We start from the raw sequence: 24516 nt of genomic DNA on the forward strand, positions 1-24516 counted from the left end.
TGAGACCAATTGACCTCCGTAGGGTTTCTCACACTGTCATTCATGAGCAGTATGACCTACAGAATGTCACTTACCTAAGGATTCATCTTCTTTGCATCAGCTTAAAAATGAGTAAACCATTATCTTCTTTATACAGACATGAGTAACAAGTGAGTTATGACAGTGCCCAGCTCAGTGCGTGGAACGCAAGGTACACTTAAAGCATGTTGACTCTGTTGTCTCCAGGAAATATTAGATTCCAATTCCTCTGAAGATCTAACTGGACTTGAGAGCAGAGTTAGTAATTTATGGGTAAAATTTGTCTAAACTAAATATAGGATAATCTAGTCCTTATGTGTAATTAGGTGACCAGAAAGTTCACAATTGTTCAAAAGTATAATTTTAAACATTTAAATTTCCAAAATTGCCTGGAAACTTGATAATGGGTAAATATGACTAGACATGCTCAAACAAATAGTTTTTTAAAAGAAGTACAAGAAGACACTTTGAAATCATACCAGTCTGCATTAGATAAGATATAAGTCAGTCCCTTTACACCTTGTAATTCCTCTTCCAGAAAATGTTGCCAAAGGCATTTTCCTGGAGTTTTCGCTAACGCACAGCCTGTTTGCTAAAGAAACTTGAAAGCCAAGCAAGTTAAAATATTTTTAGATGGAAAAAAAAAGAAAGAAAAGAAAAGCTGCAAGTGGGTGTGAACGATGAGACCCAGATGTGAAACTGTGGGATGCTATTCCAGGCACATCTGGCTGCTCTCTGGCCCCTGCGGTAGTGGTGTCAGTGTTTATAGACTTGCCTTTTCACATGTGACATAGTTAAACTTCAGATGGACAGTCTGGAGACTTCTGTGTTTATCTGGATGCTAGTTTCATTGAACGGGCTCTGAATCAAAGGCCTTGCTTAATAGGCTTTGATTCATCTGCTAAGGAGCATTTTCTAATAAAGAGTGATGACTTCCCTTGGTGGCCACATCCATGTGTGCTGCTGTGTGCTTACACATCCTCCGTGGCAACCAGAAGCTGCAACTCTCTGTAGTTGAAAGAGTGAATAAGCCACATTGAAGACTTAGATTTAGTTATGGTTCATATGAAGGAAAAGTCAAAGTTCACACTTATATTAAGTTTTGTTCAGTCTGAACATATACGTAGCATAGCAAACAGGAATAGAAAACTAGATCATATGCAAGAAGAGGTTCATATGAACTGTGATAAATCTAGTGTGTAATAGAGCCCCTCAAGAGAAGGCCAGGTATGAATGGCATTTGTGTGAAATGTGTTCTAACTTGGAAATTTCTCATGAGATTCCTTATCTACTTCAGCACTGAGTTCATGCAGGGTGAAGGATGGTTTCAACGTCTCCTTAAAGCCTTCCTTGGTATTACATGATGATGCTTCTTACATTTAAGCATTTAATTATTGTGGCGTTTGATGACAAAGGAATTAATGTTTATGCTGATCACAGGGTTACTGAAACAAGACTTTGTAAGATAAAAAATGATAAATTATTCAATAAGCTTTTTTACCTTAACACATTATATATTTGGATTTATTAAACTATCCGTTCAGAAATATAGCAAGAACCTAATAGTCAAGGACCTTGTGATTTAGGGAAAGACACAGGGAGAAAGGAACATAATACAACTGAACGAGTGCTTTAATAGGGGCATAAAAACATAAGGATGCTAAGAGGCAAGTGGGGGATAAATGGTTAGGATTACCTAAAGGACTTAGTATCTTCATTCAGTCTCAAATGTAATGAGGTAACCAACACAGAAGGGGCTTCCAGTGAGTGTGTGATCAGAATCATAGGTACAGAAGTAATAGCTATGTGCTTCATGGTTAGCTGGTAAGTCTGGGTAGAGTGTGTTTAAAAGCAAAAGCAAAAGCCATAAGACATTAGACAGAAGTAATAGAGAAAGGCAGGCCAAAAAGGATTCTACATGACTTGGATTGTTCCCTTGAAAGCCACGATGTGCTATTAACTGTCACGCTGAGGGTAAGTTTATAAGTTCGTCCTGACAAATGTTGGAGGAGGGAGGAGATAGACACGGGCTGTGGAAAGCCTGATATGATTGGTCATTTTATCTCTGAGCCTGTAGTTTGATAAAGCCCAGCCTATGAGAACAGGCAGCAAGTCTGATATCTTCATCAGACAAGAGGCTAACTTCTGGGTCTCTGGCCTTAAGAATGAAAACAAAATGTAAATGCGAAATGCATGTAGTACATAGTGATGAACAGCATTTGGGGAAGCCAAAAAGGAACATGGAAAGAACAGAATAGAACATCTGGCTTGGCCAGATATGTGAGTACCATGTATAAGGCATGAATTTGAGGGAATACTGGGAGAGCACTAGGCTTTGCGGAAAAGCCTAGTGAATCTATTTTCTATATATTGCTTCTAGTATTGATAAGTTTTTGTTCATCCTGATCAAACCCCAATGGGCAGTCAAATATTAATACATATAGCTCTGAGAAATATCAAGCCTAGAAGAAGTTTGAAAATTATGAACATATTAAGCTTACAAAAACCATTGGCATCGACCAAATAACCTGGCAAAAGAAGATAAAAATAAAAGGAAAAAAATTAGAAGAAAGAGAATAGCCTTGTCTGGGAACGTATATAACAAAAGGAGAATCTGCATGAGTTTTACAAAGCAGCCAAGAAAGAAAATCAGAACAGAAAGTTGTCATGGAAACCAATATAGAAGAAAAGAGAGGGTAGCCCGAAGTGATTGATTCTGTAGGATTTGAGTATGTTTCCAGTTTAGTGGCCATGCATACACACACAGAAATGAGAGACAGAAAGCAGGGTGTGTTGATTTGATATTAAATGTTCTAAAACTTAAAAAGATAGGGCCACTTGAAATGTATAACACAGCACAGATATGTAGGATGAAAAATTCTTATGAGCCAGTTGTAGCGGTGCATACTGATAGACTGTATTGTAGACATGGTTGTAGTAGGGTCATGAGAAAAGTCCTATGCAATCATCTTAATGTAATGAATCCTTGTAACCTCTTTCATTTAGTACCCTGAGCTGATGGTTGCTTCTTATAGCAACAATGAAGATGCTCCCCATGAACCAGATGGAGTGGCCTTGGTTTGGAACATGAAGTTCAAGAAAACCACACCAGAATATGTCTTCCACTGTCAGGTACGAGTCAGCAGAGTGAAAATAATTCCTGTCTCCCACCGCACTGAACACAGTTCAAGCTGCACGGCATCTGTCTTGGGTTGGGAAGAAGAACCGAGTTTAAAAATGGAATTGTTGACAATTTTGGAAAATTTCCCCCACAGTAACCTAATGTTTTTGGAAAGTGGCAGCCCGTTGGTTAGGAAGCATGGTCGGGAACGGTGTGTCATTTTCTTTCTATTTAAAACAACCCCCACAAGGGTGAGTTTATAAAGACCTCACACTTATGAAGAAATTGTGGTATGCCACTTCCTCTGCTTAGGGGCAGCATATGCTAGCCCACCCATGTGGGCACCCTGAAAGCATTACCAGCCGAGTTCCCTCCTGTCTCAGAAATACACTTCAATGGATACTGCTGTTTCTAAGTCTGTAGATGCCATATTGTTTTGAAGATAATGATTCTTTTGGAGCTGAATTGGGGGAAGCTTTACCACCACCATTGCTTGGGCTGTTGAGAGAGGTACACACTGTTTCTACTTTGCAAGTGCAGATTCTATCAGAGAGTTGGGGGTGTTTTACTCCTTGATTCTAATGAGATGTGACTTCTCTTCTGGTTGACACATTGAGACTGAAATCAAGTCACACTTGCATACTATTCAGCTTTGCTCTAGTGTCATGACTGTCCAAATGACAGGCCTTCGTGGTGACCAGTAGACCAACCCCTCTCTCAATGAGATTATGCTTGGGGAAGTGGAAAGCATGCATTCTACCTCAAAATTTCAGTTCTTCAAACCCTAGAATTTGGAGTATTCTAATCTAAGGAGATTGGGAGGCAAATCTGCTCACCCCATCCAGGAAGTTTTGTGTCATGTTATATCTAAGACCGGAGTATCTTTTTGAACTGAAATATGTTTATACTTTGGAACATTATCAGATATAATTTGAGGCACAGGAGCTGCTGGAATAAAAGGCCTAGCTTCAACGTGATTGAGTAACCTCTAACTCTGGCCATGTTTTTCTAATTTGCTATCTCACAAACGACTTAACAAGAAGTCTAGGCCTGCATAGTAAATAACCTTTATTTTCTGAACCTTTGAAATGAGAACAGGTTTTTTTTCTTTTCCTTTCTTTTTTTTTCTTTTTTTTTTTTTAAGATTATCAAGTTTGTCAGCCTGATAGGCTTTTTTTGTAAACATAGAAGCACAAAATTCTAATTCCGTTCACTTTTAATGGTTTGCTGGGATTGCCAGGAAAATACTGTAAGGCTTATGGGATAAGGAAAAGCACATTTTTAAAAGCCAGGGCCTTTTAAAGTATTTTGATATACAGAGAGCATATCTTTATTTTAAAACTCCAAGAAGTAGCCCATGCTGTTTCAGTCAATGCTTATGATGTTTATCATAACTTAAAGTTTTCTAATTATATTAACTGAGTACTGGTGGCCTGCGGCAACAGTAGGTAATATGGTTAATACTCACAATATTATATAGTAAACAAGCCAATGGGATTGTGATAACACTGAATAAAGAAGACCAAGTCTTTGAAATTATCAGAATCCTTTTATTTGTCCTGTCAGGTCACAAAGCTAATACCAGCCTCGACCGAGCCAAGCAGCCTCTCTTCCTTCTCTTGGCAGCTTGGGTATCATTTACTAAAGACTTAAATGATCACTGAGCTGCAGTTTTAGTTTCTCATTCAGATGATCCAATATATGTGTTTTCGAAGAGAATGTGGTCCTGATTTTATTTTATATTAAAATCCAGAAGTTATGGGAATAAGCAAGATAAAGTCACATAAGAGTTCTGAAAAGATGTTGAATAAAACTTCATCTTGGTGCTGGAGAGTTGGCTCAGAGGTTAAGGGCATTTGTTGTTCTTGCAATGGATTCTGGTTCAATTCCCAACACCCACATAGAGGCTCGCCATTCTTTTAGGCACCAGGCATGCATGTGGTGTACAGATATACCTGTGGATAAAGCACGCATGCACACAAAATTAGATAAATAAATAAATAAATAGATTCATAGGGGAAAAACAAATAAAACCAAAGAATAAAACATATCTCTTCATTTCCTAAATTGCCCCTACTGTCTTTAATTTATCAGGGGAGCAGAAGCAGAAATGGCAATTTTAAGCTCTATCTGCTATCCTCTGAGATATTTGGGATTCTACCCAAACTGGGTAATTTGATTATCATACTGCCACTGAAGACCATAAAGCCTCAAAACCTTTAGATATCAAGTCAAAGCTATTTAATTTAGCTACACGTGCATCTGAAGAAATCTAATAGTAGAACTATGCTCTCAAATATAAAATAGGCAGTTCATGTACGTGACCTAGATATTCATAAAAGACTCATGCAGGAAATCACATTTTTAAAAAAAATCCTCACTGCAGAATGCACTATACTGTCTGGTTTTCACCATTATTTCTCAGCTCTTAAGTCTTCTCACTAAAGCAGCTGCAGGGACCAAATCGTAGAACGAGTTTTCTGAAAGGTGAACAGTGAGCTCTGAGCCCTTGAAAAGAAGGAGAGAGCAAGAGACTTGGCAGTCAGTTCTCTATATCTTCTGGTTCTGTATCCACGAAGTCAACTCACTGTGGCCGGAGAGTATCAGAAAGTAAACTATCTCTACCAAACACACACAAACTTTTTGTCATTATTCTCAGAGGACTTAAGCGACAGGATGTATGATATTTGCATTGCATCAGTTATTGCAAATAGTCTCAAGAATGCTTTAAGCCTACAGGGAGATAAGCACGAGTTATATGCATATATTTCAGCCTTTTACATAAAAATGTATGCATCTGCAGAGACTCAAAGGAAGAGAGGTCCTGAAACCAGTTCCCCCAAAGATGCTGAGGTACAACTCTGTGGAATCCTTCTAAAGACTCCAGGGTACATTAGGCAGGGTTTCATTGGTTTTATTTTCCCAGAAATGTAGAACCAATGGGAAACACATATCAGACGGTAAAGATATCCTTTGAAAGGGAGGAGGGGGGAGAGAGAGAAAGAGAGAGAGAGAGAGAGAGAGAGAGAGAGAGAGAGAGAGACTGACTTTTAAATGAATTTTTTCATAAATTTGGAAGTTAGGCAAACATAGAATATGTAGAGCTGGCCAGAGGGTAAAAATTTAGGTAGTGGTGGATGCTGTGGTCCTGAGGTTGAAATCTGTAGGCCAGGCCAGAGAGTCAGAACTTCTGTTCTGCCAACAGAATCAGTTCTTCTTTGGAGAACGGCAGCTTCCTCTCTGAAGGTCTTCGGCAGATTAGACGACGCCTCTCTCATTACCGAGGGTAATCTGCTTCACTCAAAATTTACTGGTTAAATATTAATATGTCTAAAATATACTTTGCCCTGACATCTAGATTGTGTTTCATCCATAAACTGGGCATCACAGAGTAGCCAAGTTGACAGAAAGTTAATACTTTGATTGCTTCCAAAGCAATCCAGGAAACTAGAATCTTCCATATCTCCTAAAGTCCAGTCAACGACAGGTCACTTTGGCAGAGCAAGCAGATAAGTTCATCCGGAAAGCTTAACTTGAACAGAACATGAGCATCCCTGGCAGATGACAAAAGACATATTTGAGATCGTGGGGACCATGTCTATGGTACTAAATCTTTTCGCATACGCAAGTGTTAAGAATCTATTCATTTGTTACTGTAAACTCTCAGTGACTACAGACTAGAAACAGACTCCAAAGAATGAAGAAACAAGGTAAGTATCCGTGGATGGAAGGGCTAAGTTGAAACCAGCTGGCATTTCCCGCAAAGACCACGTCCCAGGTCATTCCGTACCAGGAAGGGTTGCAACCACAGGTTTGTGGCCTCCTGTTGTGGAAGGAGGAGCATGAAGGGAGAAGAAATGAAGTAAGGTGAACTTTACCTTGGCTGACGGTTACTTTAAAATGACCGATACCTGGGTTCCATCCTCCAAAATTACCTGAAGAATTCCCTGATCCCTGCAGTCGATTCTGAGAAATCCTGGTATACTTTGTCTGTGGTGCCGATGGGCAAGCGCTAGAACTATAGCAGATCATCAAAGCTTTCCCCCCCCAACCCCCATCGCCTGGCACTTACAAGCTATCAGATTATTGTTATTTTCTAACCCAACCTGGAAATTCGGAGAGCCCACAGAACTCAAATTAATGTGAGAGATCCAGCTTGGTAGCACATTCCTACAAACTAGCACTCTGAGTGTATGTGGGTAATGAGGATACTATTTTTTTTTTTTAGTTCGAAACCAACCAGTGCTACAAAACATGCAAAGAATGTATATAAGAAATACTCAAGTTAATAAAAAAAATATGGATTTGAAAGACCTAAAAAAAAAACATGCAAAGGTCACATATATCTGCAAAAGCAAATGCCCTCCCTTGCAATTTATGATGTCTCTCCTTTTCTGGCCTTTGGCAAATTTCGTTTGTTAAAGCTGGTACTTTCGGGATACTAGCTCACCGAAACCACGTCAGTTAAATCCTTGCTCTCCTGTGGCATTCTAGAAATTTAAAGATTAGATCAGTAGTTCGATTGCTAAGACAGAGGACTGGGAGTAGGGAAAGGCTAGGGTGTTTTACCCTGATGATATTTCCATCGTTGTAGCCAGTGTTCTTTTGTAAATCTCCGCTGATCCTTCTTATGCTTCTGCTACATAATTGCAAACAAACCCCAGGATGGCTCAGAAAACCATTGTTTCAGGAGAAAAGCTTCCACTCCTCTCCCTCCTGCAAGGCGGGCTGAGCTTTCAGCCTGTCATGCAAAGCTTTCCTATGGAAGCTTGTTTTTTCTGTTGTGAGTAGGAAGGCCAAATACTTTCTCTCTCCATGGGCGGCTTCATGTGTCTACTACACTAAATTTTTCTTGTGGGCACTGGGCCTGCATTTTCTATTTTCATTTCAATAAAAGCCGTCTATACTTGGAAAATATCGGTGCGCCCTGCATAGAAATCAGCCACACGGCCCCATCCCAGTCTGGCAGGGCTCCTGCTGCCTTCTGTAGTGGCTTCACACACTCTCATTAGATTATATGTCTGGCCACCCTGCATTGCTTACCCTGGTGTGGTCTTTCTCTTTAAACTGGAATGGAGAGAATCAGAAATATATATCTTAGAATTATCTGTAGAGAAGTAAGTAGAAAGTGCTTTACTTAATGTGGTCAGAGAGTTTGTCTTCCTTCCTTCCTTCCTCCTTTCTTTCTTTCTTTCTTTCTTTCTTTCTTTCTTTCTTTCTTTCTTTCTCTTTTTTCCCTGTTTTTCCTGATTCGGCTTCTTTGTTCAGGGACTCTCCTCTTCTTTTAAGGTCTTCTGGCAATTGCCTGTAACTGACCGTGGCTAACCCTCCATGATTTGAGAAGAGAGGCAAAACGTGAGGCAGGGTGATATCAGCTGACCTTACTGTTTGCTGCCAGTGCTGAAAACCCTCAGTTATATTTTTTTCCTCCGTGTGGCTTCACTTCTCATTAAGATTCTACAAAGATTACAGAGAGAATTGAAACTGGTGGCCTCAGCTGCCCAGCCTTTGGGTCTGCTGAGCTTCCCCAGTGACCTCAAAGAGTTCTGCTTGGGAGGAACAATACTAAACCAGGATAGTGCCTGGACTGCTGGGGCAGGGACAGAAAGTCAGACACTGCAGCTCCATTCCTAACTGACAATACAGTTCACTGATGCTCAATAAGTCCTTTGGCTTTGTTATGGTCCCTGGCACTATAAAGAGGCCCTTTCCAGCCTCTGGTAGGATTGTGAGTTCATTGCAATAGGGTCAATTTCCCAACAAATTTTGTCCCTCCTCCCACCCAGACTGAGACTCATAGTCCAAGTCTATAATGACACATTGGATAAAAAGTTGTTGAACACAGAGCTCTAAATGAATTTACATTTATTTTGTAAAGTGTATTTTAACCAATAAATATTAGAGTATGGCTTACGCTTTTTTTTCTTTAATATGAAAGGATTAACTTTCATAGAAACAACATGACAAAAAGGAAACAGTATTTCGAAGCAATTCTCTTGATTTGCTAAAACAAACAAACAAACAAAAACTTCTTATTAGCAGCCAGAGAATAAAAGGGAAAAAGAATAGAAGGTTCTTTGAGGAGCCATGCTTCATATTCATTGTAAGTTCCTGACATTTCAACGGAAACACATCATAGGTGCTTTGCAATGAGAAGATCAACCCCACGGTCAAGAACACGCAGGCCAAGGAGAGACCCAGGTTTCAAATGAGATGCTTGATACACCTGAGTCACCAGACAGAAGAGATTGCCACAGCTCTTCTGTAGCTATGACACACATTTCATAGTACAGAGTTAGGAAAAAATTAAAGATCACCTATCTTAAGAACATAAAGGTAAAACAAATTCTTACTCAAAAAAAAAAAAGAAAAGAAAAGAAAGCAGCAAAGAAAAAAATCAAAATGTCAATGGTTGGATGAGAGAAACAGGCCTAACTGACTTTAAATGTACAGGCTGACATGAAATGCAGACATGAGAAAACACTTCTTTTATGCAACTGAATGTGACTTAGTCTGATGATTGAAGCTTGACCTAGTGCTTCTTATTAAATAAAGTTGCAGTCACTTCATTTGCCATTTCACCCAGGAAGCTAATAGCAGAAAATCAACCTTGTGAGCTTTCATTCATCATCTACCCTCTTTTGGGGTCTTCTCCAAAGGCTAAGTAACACAAGGACTGGGCTCAGAGTCGCAGGCCTCTAATCTTAGCGCTGAGGAAGCCAAGGCAGGTAGATCTATGTGAGGCCAGCCTGGTCTGTATAGCAAGTTTCAGGTCAGCCAGGGCTAAAAGGTGAGGACCTACTTGCAAACAAAGAACACAAAAAGAAGAATTAGACATTGAGAGAGATCTTGGGAAACTAGGATTATTGCCTGGGTTATTGCAAAGAGATGGAATTCACGGTGATTCCTCATCTGAACACAGGAGTAAAGGGCTGTGTATACGTCTAAATGCTAGTGTCCAGTGGGCTTCGACTGACTTGATGCTGCCATAAAAATAATCATTTGGCTTTTTAGCAAATTGTTTTCAATGGTTTCTTCATCTTGCTATAACACAGGACGAGCTGAAGCTTTCTGTTATGATAACTAAAGGTGTCCCGTTAATGTGCATAAACATCTTGATGTGGACAAAAGAATTGCATATGGCACCCATTCTCCTATATGTCCTTCCCTCCTCTTCCCACTTTGTGCTATAGCCCCCTTGATGAGATTTTTCTCTATCTGTGCTTCAAGGAATTGCCCCCCAAGAATTGTGGGTTCTGGCAGTGCGGACAAGTTCTCTGGCCTGTGACATCCACATCCATCTACGTTCCCCTGGCTCCTCTGTAGCCATTCACCAAGTCAGGGAAACCTTGATTTGGGTCTGGAGCTAAGGAAGAGTGTTCTGAATGGCCCAGGATTAATGAGCAAAAGGATCTCTACACTTAAGATAACTGTGATGGCAAAACACAATAAGGAGCCAGCGAGACAGTTCAGCAGATAGATTCCTGCAGCCAAGTCTAATTACCTAAGTTTCACCCTCAGGACCCTCATGATGGATGGAAGGAGCTAACTCCAGCAAGTTGTTCTCTGACCACCACAAAAGCATGATGGCATGAATGTATATGAACACACATGCACACACACACACACACACACACACACACACACACACACACACACACACACCATGTGTGCGCATATGCAGCTCTTCTTCTATCATCCGAGAATACAGAAAGACAGCAAACTCTCAGGTGCTTCTTCTAATAACACTGATCCTATTTATCAGAACCCTCCTCTGTGAGCTCATAACTTCAGGTATGCGCTGTTTCCGAACATCATTCCATTCACTGTTAGAGCCTCAGTATAATGCATTTAGAGGACCAGGGACACAGGTCAGTCCACAATGAAAAGTGGAAGAGCATTGCATTTTCTTTGTTCACTGTTATTGCAGAAGAATTCCACGGGAGGAAGCTGAAAACTTGCTAAGCATCCTTATTCCCCCACTTAGCTGTAACCTTGAAAAGGTTTTGAAAATTCATCCATTCATTCAACAAATTTTTATGGGATACCCACCATGGCCATTCCCACGAGGCAACAGTTGATTGGGATTCTGAAGTAGCTGTCCCTTCTCCATAAAATCCCTTCTGATCTCCCTGGTTCTTCACCAGACTTCATTTTTAAGCACCTGGCCTACGCTTGCCAGTTAAAGGAGTTGCCTGAACCAGTAGTGTAGACTAGACATGTCAAGGAAAAGGGAAGCACAAGACAAGTCCAGAATCCTCTCATCTCAGACATTTAACCATTGCTTTCCAGACCGAATGATTATGAGAAAGTTTCGGAGTCATGGTAAGTAGTAGTTAAGTATATACTTAAGTACATGTATGTGGGCTACACAGCCTGGAGTTACAATTTCCATCTATTACTTACAAACCACCTTGAGCAAATCAAAGGCTTGTTAATGAGACTGTGATAAGTGAGCAAATACAAAGCACTTGTGCGGGGCACATTTTAAACGTTCAGTGGACAGCGGCTACAGTTATTACTTGAGGTGTACGAATAAGTTTCCAAATCAGTAGCAATCTGTATGGGCTGCCTAAACACCATGGCTTCAGTTGCCTTTGTGTACCATGTCTTTAGTTTCTGAGTGGAAAAGTTTGTGACTGAGGGGTTGCAAGAGAAAGAACGAGGGCAGCGAGCGAGACAGCAGGAAGAATGGGGAAAGCATTTTTTGCTATGAGGACAGGATGAATTAACTAGCAACTGGCAGGGATACCTGGATTTCAATGGATTAAATGCCATGCCTGCTGTCACTACTGCCGCATGCTAGATATGCATGCATTTTTGTCGGGTTTGGGGTTCTTTTTTTCTTTATTTTTGTTGTTTTCTGTTTTGGATTAACTTCTCATACTGCTGCTTTCAGCATCATGTGGCTATCCGGAGTCCCGTGTAGAGTAGGCTGACTATTTGCTATCCGTTCTAGAGATGTGTGTGCATGGGCACTCCAGCCTTTCCCTTAGCCTTATTCAGATACCTGGGGGTAGGTTTCAAAGGATGTCAGCAGCATCACGTGGACTCAGGAAGGCAGTGTTCCCCCTCAGAGGTCTTTAGAAGACTTCTTGGTCACTTATTTCTAAAATGCACCTTCTCTTATGTGTACATGTGTGTGCACGAGAGACTTAATATCACCAGAACTGACCAGTTTGAATCCCTCTCCCATTACTAATAAACAAATAGACTGTTGTGTGTCCCCAGACACACCGGTATTCACACAGTTTTATCAAAACAGTTCAGGCTGGGGAGAGCCTCAGAGGTATGGTCACTGACCTTGCCCCTGAGAAGACAAATCACATCCCAGTCACACTCCCACAATTAGACCTATAAAGGTGGAGGAAGGACAAAGAAAGAAGGCACTTGGTGGCAAAGAGAAAGAGTGAAGAGAAGAGTGGGCTGGGGACATTGGTGAAGGAACATTAGACGTTTGTGTGAAACTGCAAAAGATTAAATTTTTAAAAGAACTCGACTTTTTAAACTGAGCACTTGTTAACAAAGAGACCCAGTGAAAATAGAATTATCATCTTTACTTCCAAGAAAAGCCTTCTATCCTTTGTTCTAGCAAGGAATCTATATTTTGTTCTTCCCACGTGCGTACTGATTACTAGTGTTGCAGTGACATGCTTACTCGTAGCTAAAGAATTTAGCACAGTGTTGTTTTTCTCTTGAGCCAAAGATTTAGACTTCTTTTTTAAATGCCTGATCATAGCTGAAAACCGAGGTGTGCCTGAATTCATTATTTTTAACCACAGCATTCTCAAAATGACTGTTTGTCTTGTATATTAAAGTCATTGTTCGAACCATCACTTACAAGTTTACAAGTTCTGCTTTCTAATTCCCAAGCTGGTTTGTTTTCTGCACTTAACCATTTCAAAAGTAATTTCAGTGCCTATGACAACTCGCAGTATATCTTTGTCTATCTTGCCAGTTCGTCCTTGGCTATGTGGAGTAACTGAGGTCAAACACAAGCACGCCTCATAGACAACCAAACCTTTTGTCTCTTTAAAATAAGCTTACTACAAATATATTCTGAAATATGCAGAGATTGGGATCAAAATGTGGACACAAGTGCCCATGTTCATATAAATACATGCACACAAACTCAACCGAGACTCCAAACTCCCAGTCAAAAGCTATATTTCATAAAAGAGAATTATAGTAATGTTGATAGTTGGCCAAAACCTCAAGCAGGGACAGAATCCACAGAGTGTCCTGAGAGGGATGCCTTTGCAAAGCCACGCCTTGCCAGATGGTTCAGATTAGAGATGCTTAAAAGCACATGGCTGCATTAGTTTGGTTTAGAATTCATAGTTAATTCAGTAGATAGAATAATGCAAATTTGAAACCTTATCCTGTGTATCAGGAAAAAAAACCCATCAAATCTTCTGATTGCTCTTAGGGGAGGTTGGTATGTAATGTGTTGATTTTTAAATGATCTAATTGAAATAGTAAAATTAACCAAAAAGGCTTTAAAAGGATTAAAATAAGAGGACACAAGTAAAAAACTCGCCCCTCTCTCCAAGAGTTATTCCTTTAAGCTGTCATATCCAATCAATTTGTATGGGATACGACAGCCAATTGTCATTTCCTGAGATATACTATGCACAGAGGTCATGTTTCAGAGGCAGCATGAAAAAATGGAAAAAATAATTTCAGTGCATGACGCCAAGAGAAACCGAAATGTCCTTAAAGACCACGAAGGGCTGCCTAGATCCCCTCACCTAGCTAATAATAGCAGAGAAACAGCTTATGCACAAGGTTTTTCTTGGGCTTTTTCAGCTCTTCCTCCTACAATGAGGCTCTTAGTCCTCATTGTCCACATCCTGGTGTCTAAAATCGACTGTGCCACCCTTAATCCCACAGCTGGCCAGCTTGTGAACTGCTCTTTGGAAAGGCCTATAGGAGAACTGTGTTAATTCAGAATTAGATCCCCGTGTGCATCACTTACAGAACAAGCAAAAGCATGCAGCTCAGATGCTCAAATTGCCACCAAAACAGTGTTCACTCAAGGACTCAGTCTGCCAGTTCCCTAGGACAGTAACACGTTCTAAGAATTTCCAAGCATAAAAACTGGAGTTGTGGTTTCTTAATAACTAAATAGAGCTTTACAATCAAAACAAATGTGTTTCTCCAACAGCGGGAACACCCAGAGAGAGAAATATGGAGGAAAAGTTGAAAGACTCATATGTCCAGAATCTATTGAACTCACACACATTTTTAAATTATTTTTTAATTAACACAGAATTTCTCATATTAATAGGATGGTGTGTGTGGCTATCATACCTGTGTTCAGTGTTTAGTGATCAAAACAGGGAAGTCAGCACATACACCATTCTCTGTGGTGAGATTGTTCGAAATTCTCTTGTCTGCTACTTGGAAATTTTCAATACCTTATTATGTCATAGTTTCCCTTCTTTGAGACTTAACATCAGAGCATATTTCTTCATGCTGTAACCTCGTACCATTAGCCAGGCTTTCTCTATCCCCATCCCCACCCCCATCTCTCCGTCCTCTGTCATGAATATCATTACTCCATCTTAACAACACAGGCCTTGTATTAGAGAATCTTAGCTTCTAATCAAATATGATGCCTATATGCCAGCCTAGTAGCTGGATATAGAATTTCATTGTTTTATCTTCTGGTTGTGTCTTCAATACGTGGGAATTGGAAGGTGATTGACTGATCAGGAAGATACGACCATTTGAGAGAGCTCCTGCGTTTTTGCAATTTTTTTTTAATACTAGGCCAACCTCTCACAATTAAAACAGCTGAAAACAAAAAGGACTTGTTTTAAGAGGAGGAACTCGTAGGAAAGAACACCAGCTACGTGTGTCCTCTTCCCAAGCCGCACCTCCGATCATGGCCTCTGTGTTCTCATGGCATTTCCTTCAGTACACTTGGTGTAGCTCTGGACAGCTCAGCTGAGCCTCAGAACGGCACTGGCAGTGAACACAAATCTCCTGCCACTCAAGCCTCGAACTGGGCTTGCTCCTTGGCAAAATGTCTACTGGAGCCGAGTTCTTTAAAATATCATCACTTTGGATGACAGGGAGAAAAGCAGCTACTTCTTAAATCAGATATAGCTCACTGGAGGGGAGTAGGTTATTGTAATTAAATTGTTTTTTAAAAAGTAATCACAACCTCCAAATTGTCCTTTATTATGAATGGGGGTGTCCATTATGTCGGTTTCCCAGCATGGTGTCTCATACTTGGGTATGCTGTTAATCACAATAACTATGCGGAAAAGCCTCAACTTGTGGATCAAATATTGGGGTTCTGCCTGCGTTAATCAAGATTTGAGAATATTTTTGTTATGTAACTAATAACCAGGAATTGTAGCAAGAAACTATTTTTTTTACATTGTCCATTTAGCTACCAAGTACTCAATATTTCTCATATAATAGAAAAGATCTCCAGTTCTCCATTGTTATCCAGTAGGAATGCCACAGCTAGGTAGATAATGTGCTGCAGAGATAATGTGAATGGAGCTCTGGGAAGCTCTCAGTCCAATATTATTTAAGGTTAAACTAAATTTTTTTTAAAAAAAACTTTATGTTTTTTACATATTGTTCATATTACGGACATTCACCCTGTGTTAAGATTGTTGGATCTTACTTACAAATCGAATTAATCAAAGCCATAAATATTCTGAATTACTGTTCTTGACTTCAAAATCTTCTAAATCAGGGGTAGAAGGAATGGAGCTCGTAAACTACATGTTGTTATCCTATAAAGTTCCTCATGGAAAGCCTTGTGAGCAAGGGCTCTCTACCTGCTTCAGATCAATAATGTTCGTGTTCAAACTCCTGATACAACAAAGTACTTCTTTTTTTTTTTTTTTTGTTACAAGAACCTGTTTATTTAGAAAGATGGATTAAGTCAGTTGTGATGTATCAGTTTGACAGAATACTAAGTAACGTTCAAAGCCCATTTTTTTTCTAAACCCAGTTGCACGCTATAGTAACTGATTTGAAATGCAGCAAAATGTAGGAACAGAATGTTTTAATATGTTACTCTGAGGAGTTGGCAGTTTGTTTAGCTTCATAACTAGTGATTTTCAAAAGGAGACTTATTTTTTTTCATCTTGTGAATGTCTTCTCTCTTTCTGCATCATTCCCCTGAGACAGAACCTCTCACTCCAGATCTTATTGCTTGCCACCTTGGCTAGGCTGTCTGACCAGTGAGCTTCCAGGATCCAGCTGTCTCTGGATCCCTGCCCCTTCCCCCTCTCCCCAAAGATTTTTAAGATAATAATAATAATAATAATAATAATAATAATAATAATAATAATAATATCAAGGGAAGATGTCCCCTATATTTATAACACTAAGGGACATGAGCAGGAAGCAGCAAGCAGCTACAGAAAAAGTACTGGGAAAGAAGAAAGTAGGAAGGATGTTAAGATGTTCACTGGTCAGCATCAATGTTCATTATTGGGGTTTGAAATAGAAGGATGCTTTCTTTGCCTTTTATTTTCTGCAAGTAATATTCTTATGTTATATAGTATGGCTCTTTTAATTTTTGGAAAAAAATAATTTCAGAAATGGCACCGTACCTTAGAGTTACTGGCAGTTTACATGCAAATTCAGGAAAGACCCTAAGGCAGCGTTTCTGGATCTTCTGATGCTGCAGCCCTTTAGTACAATTCCTCATGCTGTGGCGACCCCCAATTGTGAACGTATTTTCTTTTTTTTTTTTTTTGTTTTGTTTGTTTCTATTTTTTTTTATTTTTTTATTTTTTTTATTATCTTGAGTATTTCTTATATACATTTCAAGTGTTATTCCCTTTCCCGGTTTCCGGACAGACATCACCCTCCTCCCTCCCCTTCCTTGTGGGTGTTCCCCTCCCAAACCTCCCCCCATTGCCACCCTCCCCGCATAGTCTAGTTCACTGGGGGTTCAGTCTTAGCAGGACCCAGGGCTTCCCCTTCCACTGGTGCTCTTACTAGGATATTCATTGCTACCTATGGGGACAGAGTCCAGGGTCAGTCCATGTATAGTCTTTAGGTAGTGGCTTAGTCCCTGGAAGCTCTGGTTGCTTGACATTGTTGTACTTTTGGGGTCTCGAGCCCCTTCAAGCTCTTCCAGTTCTTTCTCTGATTCCTTCAACGGGGGACCTATTCTCAGTTCAGTGGTTTGCTGCTGGCATTCGCCTCTGTATTTGCTGTATTCTGGCTGTGTCTCTCAGGAGCGATCTACATCCGGCTCCTGTCGGTCTGCACTTCTTTGCTTCATCCATCTTGTCTAATTGGGTGGCTGTATATGTATGGGCCAACAAAGTACTTCAAAATAGGATTTTTTGGGGGGAAAAAGAGAAACTGGTCAGAGCTCTATGGTTCCCTACAAAAATGAGTACCAGAGAGATTTCTGAACTTTTGGAAAATCTTTGGCTCCTCCAGAAATTAACCTATTTAGAGCAATTTTAGCAAGCACAAAAACTGGAATAGTGAATTTTCTATGTGTGCGGCTGATGGGAACCCCAGCACAAGCGCTAATGTACTTCTCTAGCAGTGAAAAAATATGTGTGCCCTTACAGAAAAATATGAGAGAGAGTTGGGAGACTCCAGTCCAATGTCACACTTAGCCCAGCTAGAACACTCTCAGGGCTGAAGAGATGGCTCACCAGTGAAGAGGCTTTTGATGCTCTTTCAAAGAACCTGAGTTTGGTTCCCAGCGTGCACATACAGGCAGCATGTAATTGCCCGTGATTCCAGCTTGGAGTGACTCAGTGTTTTTTTGTCCTTTATCGGCCTCCATGAACATTGAATACACACACACACACACACACACACACACACACACACACACACACACACACACACAGAGAGAGACGATTCACGAAAAGAAATCTTTAAAAATTCCACACTAAAGAAACTCTAGGCCTCCATTTAGAGTTGGGTTTTGAACAGTGGGTTTTGATCGTCTACTTTTCATAATCTAGGTATGAAAGATGATTGGAATAAGGTCATAGAAAGTATAGGAATACATCAGAGTTCTTTTATGCTTAAAGCCTCATTCCTCAGACCCTGAACTTCCTTCTCTTTGGATTTGAGTCAGAAAGTCCACATCCATTTCACTAATTCAGTAGCCAGTACCACCTGTGATCCAATTGCAAGACCAGACCAAAAAGAAAGGCAGCCTGCTGGGCTGCTAAGACCCACACGTACAAAGCCACCGTATTTATTATTCCATCGGGAAATGCTCGGCTGGCAAGGCTGATCTGACGGGGTGGAATCACAGGCAGCAGGTATGCCATGAACAACAAACCCAGATTCCTAACATATGTTTAATTGGAGTACCTCTCCTTTAAAATACCTCCTGATTCTAAGTCCACATCCCGATTTGCCCAGCCTTGTTACCATTTTCTGCTGCCTGTTCTGAATTAATCCTTTGAGGTGGTCGTTCCCCAGAAAGAAAAAAGGAAAATGAGAAGAGAGATGCAAAGTTGGGAATGTGAATGAGAGAGAATGGGAGAAAGCAGAGGGAAGGAGTCATTAACTGGAGTCTGCTTTCAGGAGCTGGGTCGTCTGGGCCATGGGAGAAAGGAGAGGCAGAGGAAGAAGAGAAATAGATGCCAACAGCCCTCCAAAGGTCATTTGTTAGCATCCCTAGAAAAGAATGAAAATTACTCTTTGCAGTAGAGCTCGATTTACAGATTATTTTGATTCTCCGTCGTACTTCATCTCAAAGGATTGGTATACTCTAAAAAGTGGTTAAAGTTATTAAAACAGTTTCCATAGTAAAAAATTAAATGATTTTATTAACTGTCAAAGTCAGTGCTAAACCGAGATAATTTGAATTATGTTTCATATAGTGATCATGTCATCAGGATGTCTAAATATTCTCTGTAAAAGAAGTAATCCTTGATTCTGACTTATCATCAACAGGAAACTGACGAAAGGTTAGGAGTCTTAGCAACCATCTGTATTATTTGTGAAATCTAAAGTGGAGAATAGACTTGGGAGGAATATTTATGTAAATATGCCCTCCACCTTGGAGAAGTTAACCATTTAGGAGACTTTCCAGATTTTTCCTTTGACAGAGTTACTTTTCAAAAGACCATGAAACTATTACAAGTACTTTATGTATATTTAAAAGTGAAGTAGCAATAGCTTCTATAATAGCTTATGCTATTCAATTGGAAAAGCAGTAAATATCTTAATTGATATATGATAAGAGCAACAGAGCAACATAGTATACTGCTTCAAATCTCCAGATTCGTTATCTATGTAGCATGTGCGTGCATGTGTGTCTCTCTGTGTGTGTGTGTGTGTGTGTGTGTGTGTGTGTGTGAGATCCATGTTCTATCTGTCATCTATCTATAATCTAATTTTTCCTAAGTCACATAAGAGTGTTCTAGTGGGCTGGAAACATTGCTCAGTAGGTAAAAGCATGAATTGTCTTTGCAGATGACCCAGGTTTGGTTCTCTACGCCCACATCAGGAGGCTCACACTCATCTGCAACTTTAGTTCCAGGTGATGATACCTCTGTCGTCCAAGGCTGCACACACACACACACACACACACACACACACACACACACACCCCTACACACACACACAGACTCACACTCACACACACACACCCCTACACACACACACACACCCCTACACACACACTCACATACACACACACACGCACACACTCACACACACATAAAGACACACACACACACCCCTACATACACACACTCACACACACCCCTACACACACACACTCACACACACCCCTACACACACACACCTACACACACACACCCCTACACATACACACCCGTACACACACACACACATACACACACACCTACAGACACACACACTCACACACACACACATAAAGACACACACCCATACACACACACATACACACACCTACACACACACACACACTCACACACATACACATAAAGACACACACACCCCTACACACACACACCTACACACACACACACTCACACACACACACCCCTACACACACACACATACACACACACCTACACACACACACACTCACACACATACACATAAAGACACACACACACACCCCTACATACACACACACATACACATACACACACACACACCTACACATAATTTAAAAATAAATCTTCTTTCAAAAGGTACTGTTGGCAAAAAGAATAGATTTATTTCGAACGTAGTACTGTGGACTCTTCAAATACTACCTTCCCCCCCCCCCCGGAAGCTTCCATAGAAAATAGCAACTGTATTCGTAAGTAAAAATGTCAATATCTGCTAGTGAACCCAAAGTCACTTTTCAGGAATTGTACTTTCCAAACCCTATGGCTTTGTCCTGTGCTCTGTGTCCCTCTGAAAATTAATGTCACTATTCTCAGCAAGCTTTCTTCCTATGTTTGAGTCTCCAGAACCTCATCATGTTTGATGATGGAACAGTAATGCACCCCGAGCAGCTCGGTGACTTCTCGTGCTTCTAGGCAATCAAGTTAAAGAATATCCCATAAAGGATGTGACTCAACTATTTCTGTCCCCCAAGTGTGTATTGTCTTCAGGAAGCCTGGTCAATGGAAGCTGATACTTGACTGTCATCAACATCCATATCAAATACTGCCTTTTTATTCTACCACTAACACCCTTATAAAAATGTCATTCTGGCAAACCATCTCACTCACTGGCAATATTTCTGTCTACCCAAACTATAAATACTATATGCTCAGACTGGACTGTTTAGTGCTATTTCAAATAGGATGGTTTTCTTTTCAATGCTAGGACAGTGTACATTTTCCCAGAACAATTTGACAGATGGTTAATAACTACTAAGAACGCTTGGATGTATGACCTCTGTTCCCTACATTTAAGAAACCTGTCTGTCAAAATCAAGAGTGTCTGGAGAGAGAGAGAGAGATCAGTAGTTAATAACACTCCCTACTCTTGTAGAGAACCCGGACTCAGGGTAGACTGGGGATAATTAGTTTGGTTGGTATCAAAGGCCTTTGGAAGGCTGAGCTAACTTACATTAGGCAAGAGGCAACCTCCTATGTAGGATACCTTACATTGTACTTGAGAATCCTTCAAATGGTCTGAAGATGATTGGTGAACCACAGGTATTCCCAAGACTGGTTCTGATTAGGAGGAAAAACTAGAAGCTTCGTTCTTCCTCCTCCTTGATGTGAAATGAAACCAGTGAAGTCAGCTACTATTTAGACAAGTGATTCAATGTTTTTCCTTAGGGAGACACTATTCTTAAGGAGAGACTGACCACAGGAAGTCACTGAAAGGCTTTGGGAGGTAGAAGAAGAATATAGCTTGTTCGCCATTCAAGAACACGGGAATGATGGGGTATTCTGTTGAGGCTGTTAAGTTAAATTCACCTAATCAAAATCATAAGGAGAGCCTTACCTTTCCATATATGTTTTTGTTATCTACAAATAAAGTATGTGGCTCAATTCCTGCCATAGTGTCTGTCTACACAAGGCTGAATGTTTGAGGAAGCGAAATACCTAAGAGAAGTTTGCATTACGAGATGCTTGGCATTGTGTAGTCAAAACATTTTGAACATATTTTTAAAATAGTCTTCCAGATTTGTGACAACTTATAGCTAGCCATAGCCCTTACCTACATTTTGGAAGGGGGATGGTAATCTGAGGTATTTACTCAAATTATACAAGAAAATCGAACTCTTACTAGGAATAGTGTGATTGCCCTTGGAAAAGTAACTTAATTCTATGTTGGGGAGTTTCTACAGATTTCTTCAACATTACATTTAACTTGAAAAATAATAGCCACAGAAGGGCATCTGTAAGTACCTTGGATTGCCCTGTGAAAGATATCATTGGCATCACGTTCTGATCGGTTCCTTGGAGATGCCAACTAATTCTGAACTTCACTTAATTTGGTGTTTGTTTGTTTTTTCCCTATTCCTTGATATCGATTATGATTGACTCCATACATATCAATTTACCCAGTCTCTTTTTTTTAAGAATAATGTTCAAGAACATAAAATTTAATAAGGATGAAAAACCAAAGTGTAGGAGATCTTTTATTTGAATTCTTGAGCAAAGTTTTTCAACAGAAATTCTTGTTCTTTCTGAAAGTTTTATGCTCTGTGATTGGAGCTATAGGCTGTTTGTAAGTGCCCATAATCGGGGCTAAGTTTTTAATGATCTGGAATCTAAGGGAAAATAGTAGAATTTTTACTGTGTGAGTTTGAGAGAGATATCCAGCTATTTTGACAGATAATCTTATCCTCTAGGCTAAGAAATATTGTTAAGAACAAATAGATTCTTAACATCCTCAGTGAGTCAGGCTGGGGTGTTGTTTGCTACTGATATGAAGTCATCGTCAGGTCTAAAATAATATGAGGTCTGGCCGCAAACCCTAAAGTGAAATTGCATGCCGTTGAGTCTTCAATAATTATACCTTCCTTTACTCACACTAAGTACAGTGTTCAATTGATTTTCAATTATTCCTAATTTTTCTTTGATGTCCTCGGATCTGTTACATTAGTAGAAGTAATGCTGGGTAAGTATAGCAAATTGTTATCTACAGTTAAGTTAAAGAGAAATGGGATCCTGCAGTTGCTCAAATGGAGAAGACCCAGATGCACAGATGAGTATGCATAAAGTACCGGCATCAAAACAATTGATAAGTTAAAAATGAGACACTCTCCCTCTAAGTTTTCTACTCAAACTACCCTGAAACCTTATGTGCTTCAATGGGTGTCAGTGGGAGGGAACATTCTGTTAAATGTTTTACTGTGTGGCAGAAGGGGTGGAGTTGAACAGCTTTGGCCAAAGGTCCTTAGATTTTGAATGAAGGTTGGAAGCTGACAGAGTCATTCAGAGAATATGAGTCAGATTTGAAAGATTTAGAGGGAGAATGCTTGTGGTGCGGAAGTGTTTAACAATGGCATACTTAGGGGATTTGCTCTTAGGATTCTAATGTGCCTTGCCTCAACTCCTACCAGTGGATTTCAACTTCTTCCTTGACTACAAAGGGCTTGTGGAAAGGAACTTTGAATCTCTAGCTTGGCTTGGTCATCATATGTCTTAAGGGAAAGTGAACAATTCACGTAATTTGGTTAGGAAATTATTCTATAAGGAGAAAGAAAGTAGAACAGAACTGATGTGCATTTTTTGAGCCAAAATATTATGGCAATATAAGGGTTGTGTGTCTTGTCAGGATCTCAAGTAAGGATGTGTGTCCTTAACTATTGATTTGTTAACTACCATACATATGATGCAAACTATTTAATATGTCATTTTCTCAAAATTTCTACAAATGTATTAATATTTATTGAAGACTAGTAGATAGAATGACCACCCAGAGATATCCAGGTCTTAACATCAGAACATCCTGGCAAAAGTGTTTAGAAATGCGATCATTATGTACATCTTAAAAAGAGGGATGCTAATCTGTGTCTTAGTTCGGGTTTTGCTGCTGTGAACAGACACCATGGCCAAGGCAAGTCTTATAAAGACATTTAATTGAGGCTGGCTTACAGGTTCAAAGGTTCAGTTCATTATCATCAAAGCAGGAACATGGTAGCATCTAGGCAGGCATGGTGCAGGAGGAGCTGAATACTGACGTCCAGGCAGTTAGGATGAGGGTCTTAAAGCCTATACCCAGTGACACACCTACTCCAACCAGACCACACCTTATAATAGTGCTGTCTAGGCCAAGCATATACAAACCATCATGCCCTGTATTGGCTAATAGACTGTTCCCAAGTGACAGAAGGAGGCAACAGCATCCCCTCAGAGAAGGGAAAGTAATGGCAAAAGCCATCAGAGGGCTGTGTGAGCAGCAATCGTCCTGGCTCTGATAAGGAATTAGATGGGCTCTAGAAGCTGAGCAGATAACACACACAGCAATTGATTCTTCCCTGGTGCCTCCAGGAAAGAATGAAGCTCTCTCCACCTGCTCTCTTAGCCATTCTGAACTCCAGCACTGTAACAGAACCATGTTTCCATTGTTCTACGCATTTGTGTGCAGTAATTCATTACATAGTAACTAGAAACTAACACCCACGTCTGTTGGTTCTTAGGTGCTGTTCTAGGCGCTGAGACAAACTGAGGATAAGCAACAATGCTTCTTCTCCCATACCTGAGTCCCCCAGGTCCTTTGCATTTTGCCTGTGAAATTAATCCTATTACTATTAGCATTATTTCCCTAAAGAAAACGAGTCTTGATTGACGCTTCATAAACCTCCCCATCAGTTCTGCCTCCTATGTATGTGAGGCCTTGAAGGGGGCATCCTGACACACAATCTGTTATCCAAGGGCTGTGCTGCCTTTCTCTCATCTCCGTGTTAACAAAAATCTAATCCTTTTTACTCACAAGGAAGTACAACCATCTATAGAGTAAAGTAC

The 24516-nt window shown here is 40.2% G+C and overlaps 1 protein-coding gene across 12 annotated transcripts in view; it reads left to right on the forward strand.

Annotated features, from left to right (window-relative positions):
* Dync1i1 (dynein cytoplasmic 1 intermediate chain 1) overlaps window positions 1–24516 on the forward strand; it is a 313021-nt gene that overhangs the window by 206387 nt on the left and 82118 nt on the right. For all 12 annotated transcript variants that reach the window (NM_019234.3, NM_001439344.1, NM_001439346.1 and 9 more), the window contains one exon: window positions 3025–3150. In NM_019234.3, coding sequence (NP_062107.2) covers window positions 3025–3150 — 126 coding nt within the window. The remainder of the gene's footprint in view (window positions 1–3024; window positions 3151–24516) is intronic.

This window comes from Rattus norvegicus, chromosome 4 (assembly GCF_021556685.1).
Source record: "Rattus norvegicus strain SHRSP/BbbUtx chromosome 4, alternate assembly SHRSP_T2T, whole genome shotgun sequence".
In the NCBI taxonomy this organism is placed as follows: domain Eukaryota; kingdom Metazoa; phylum Chordata; class Mammalia; order Rodentia; family Muridae; genus Rattus; species Rattus norvegicus.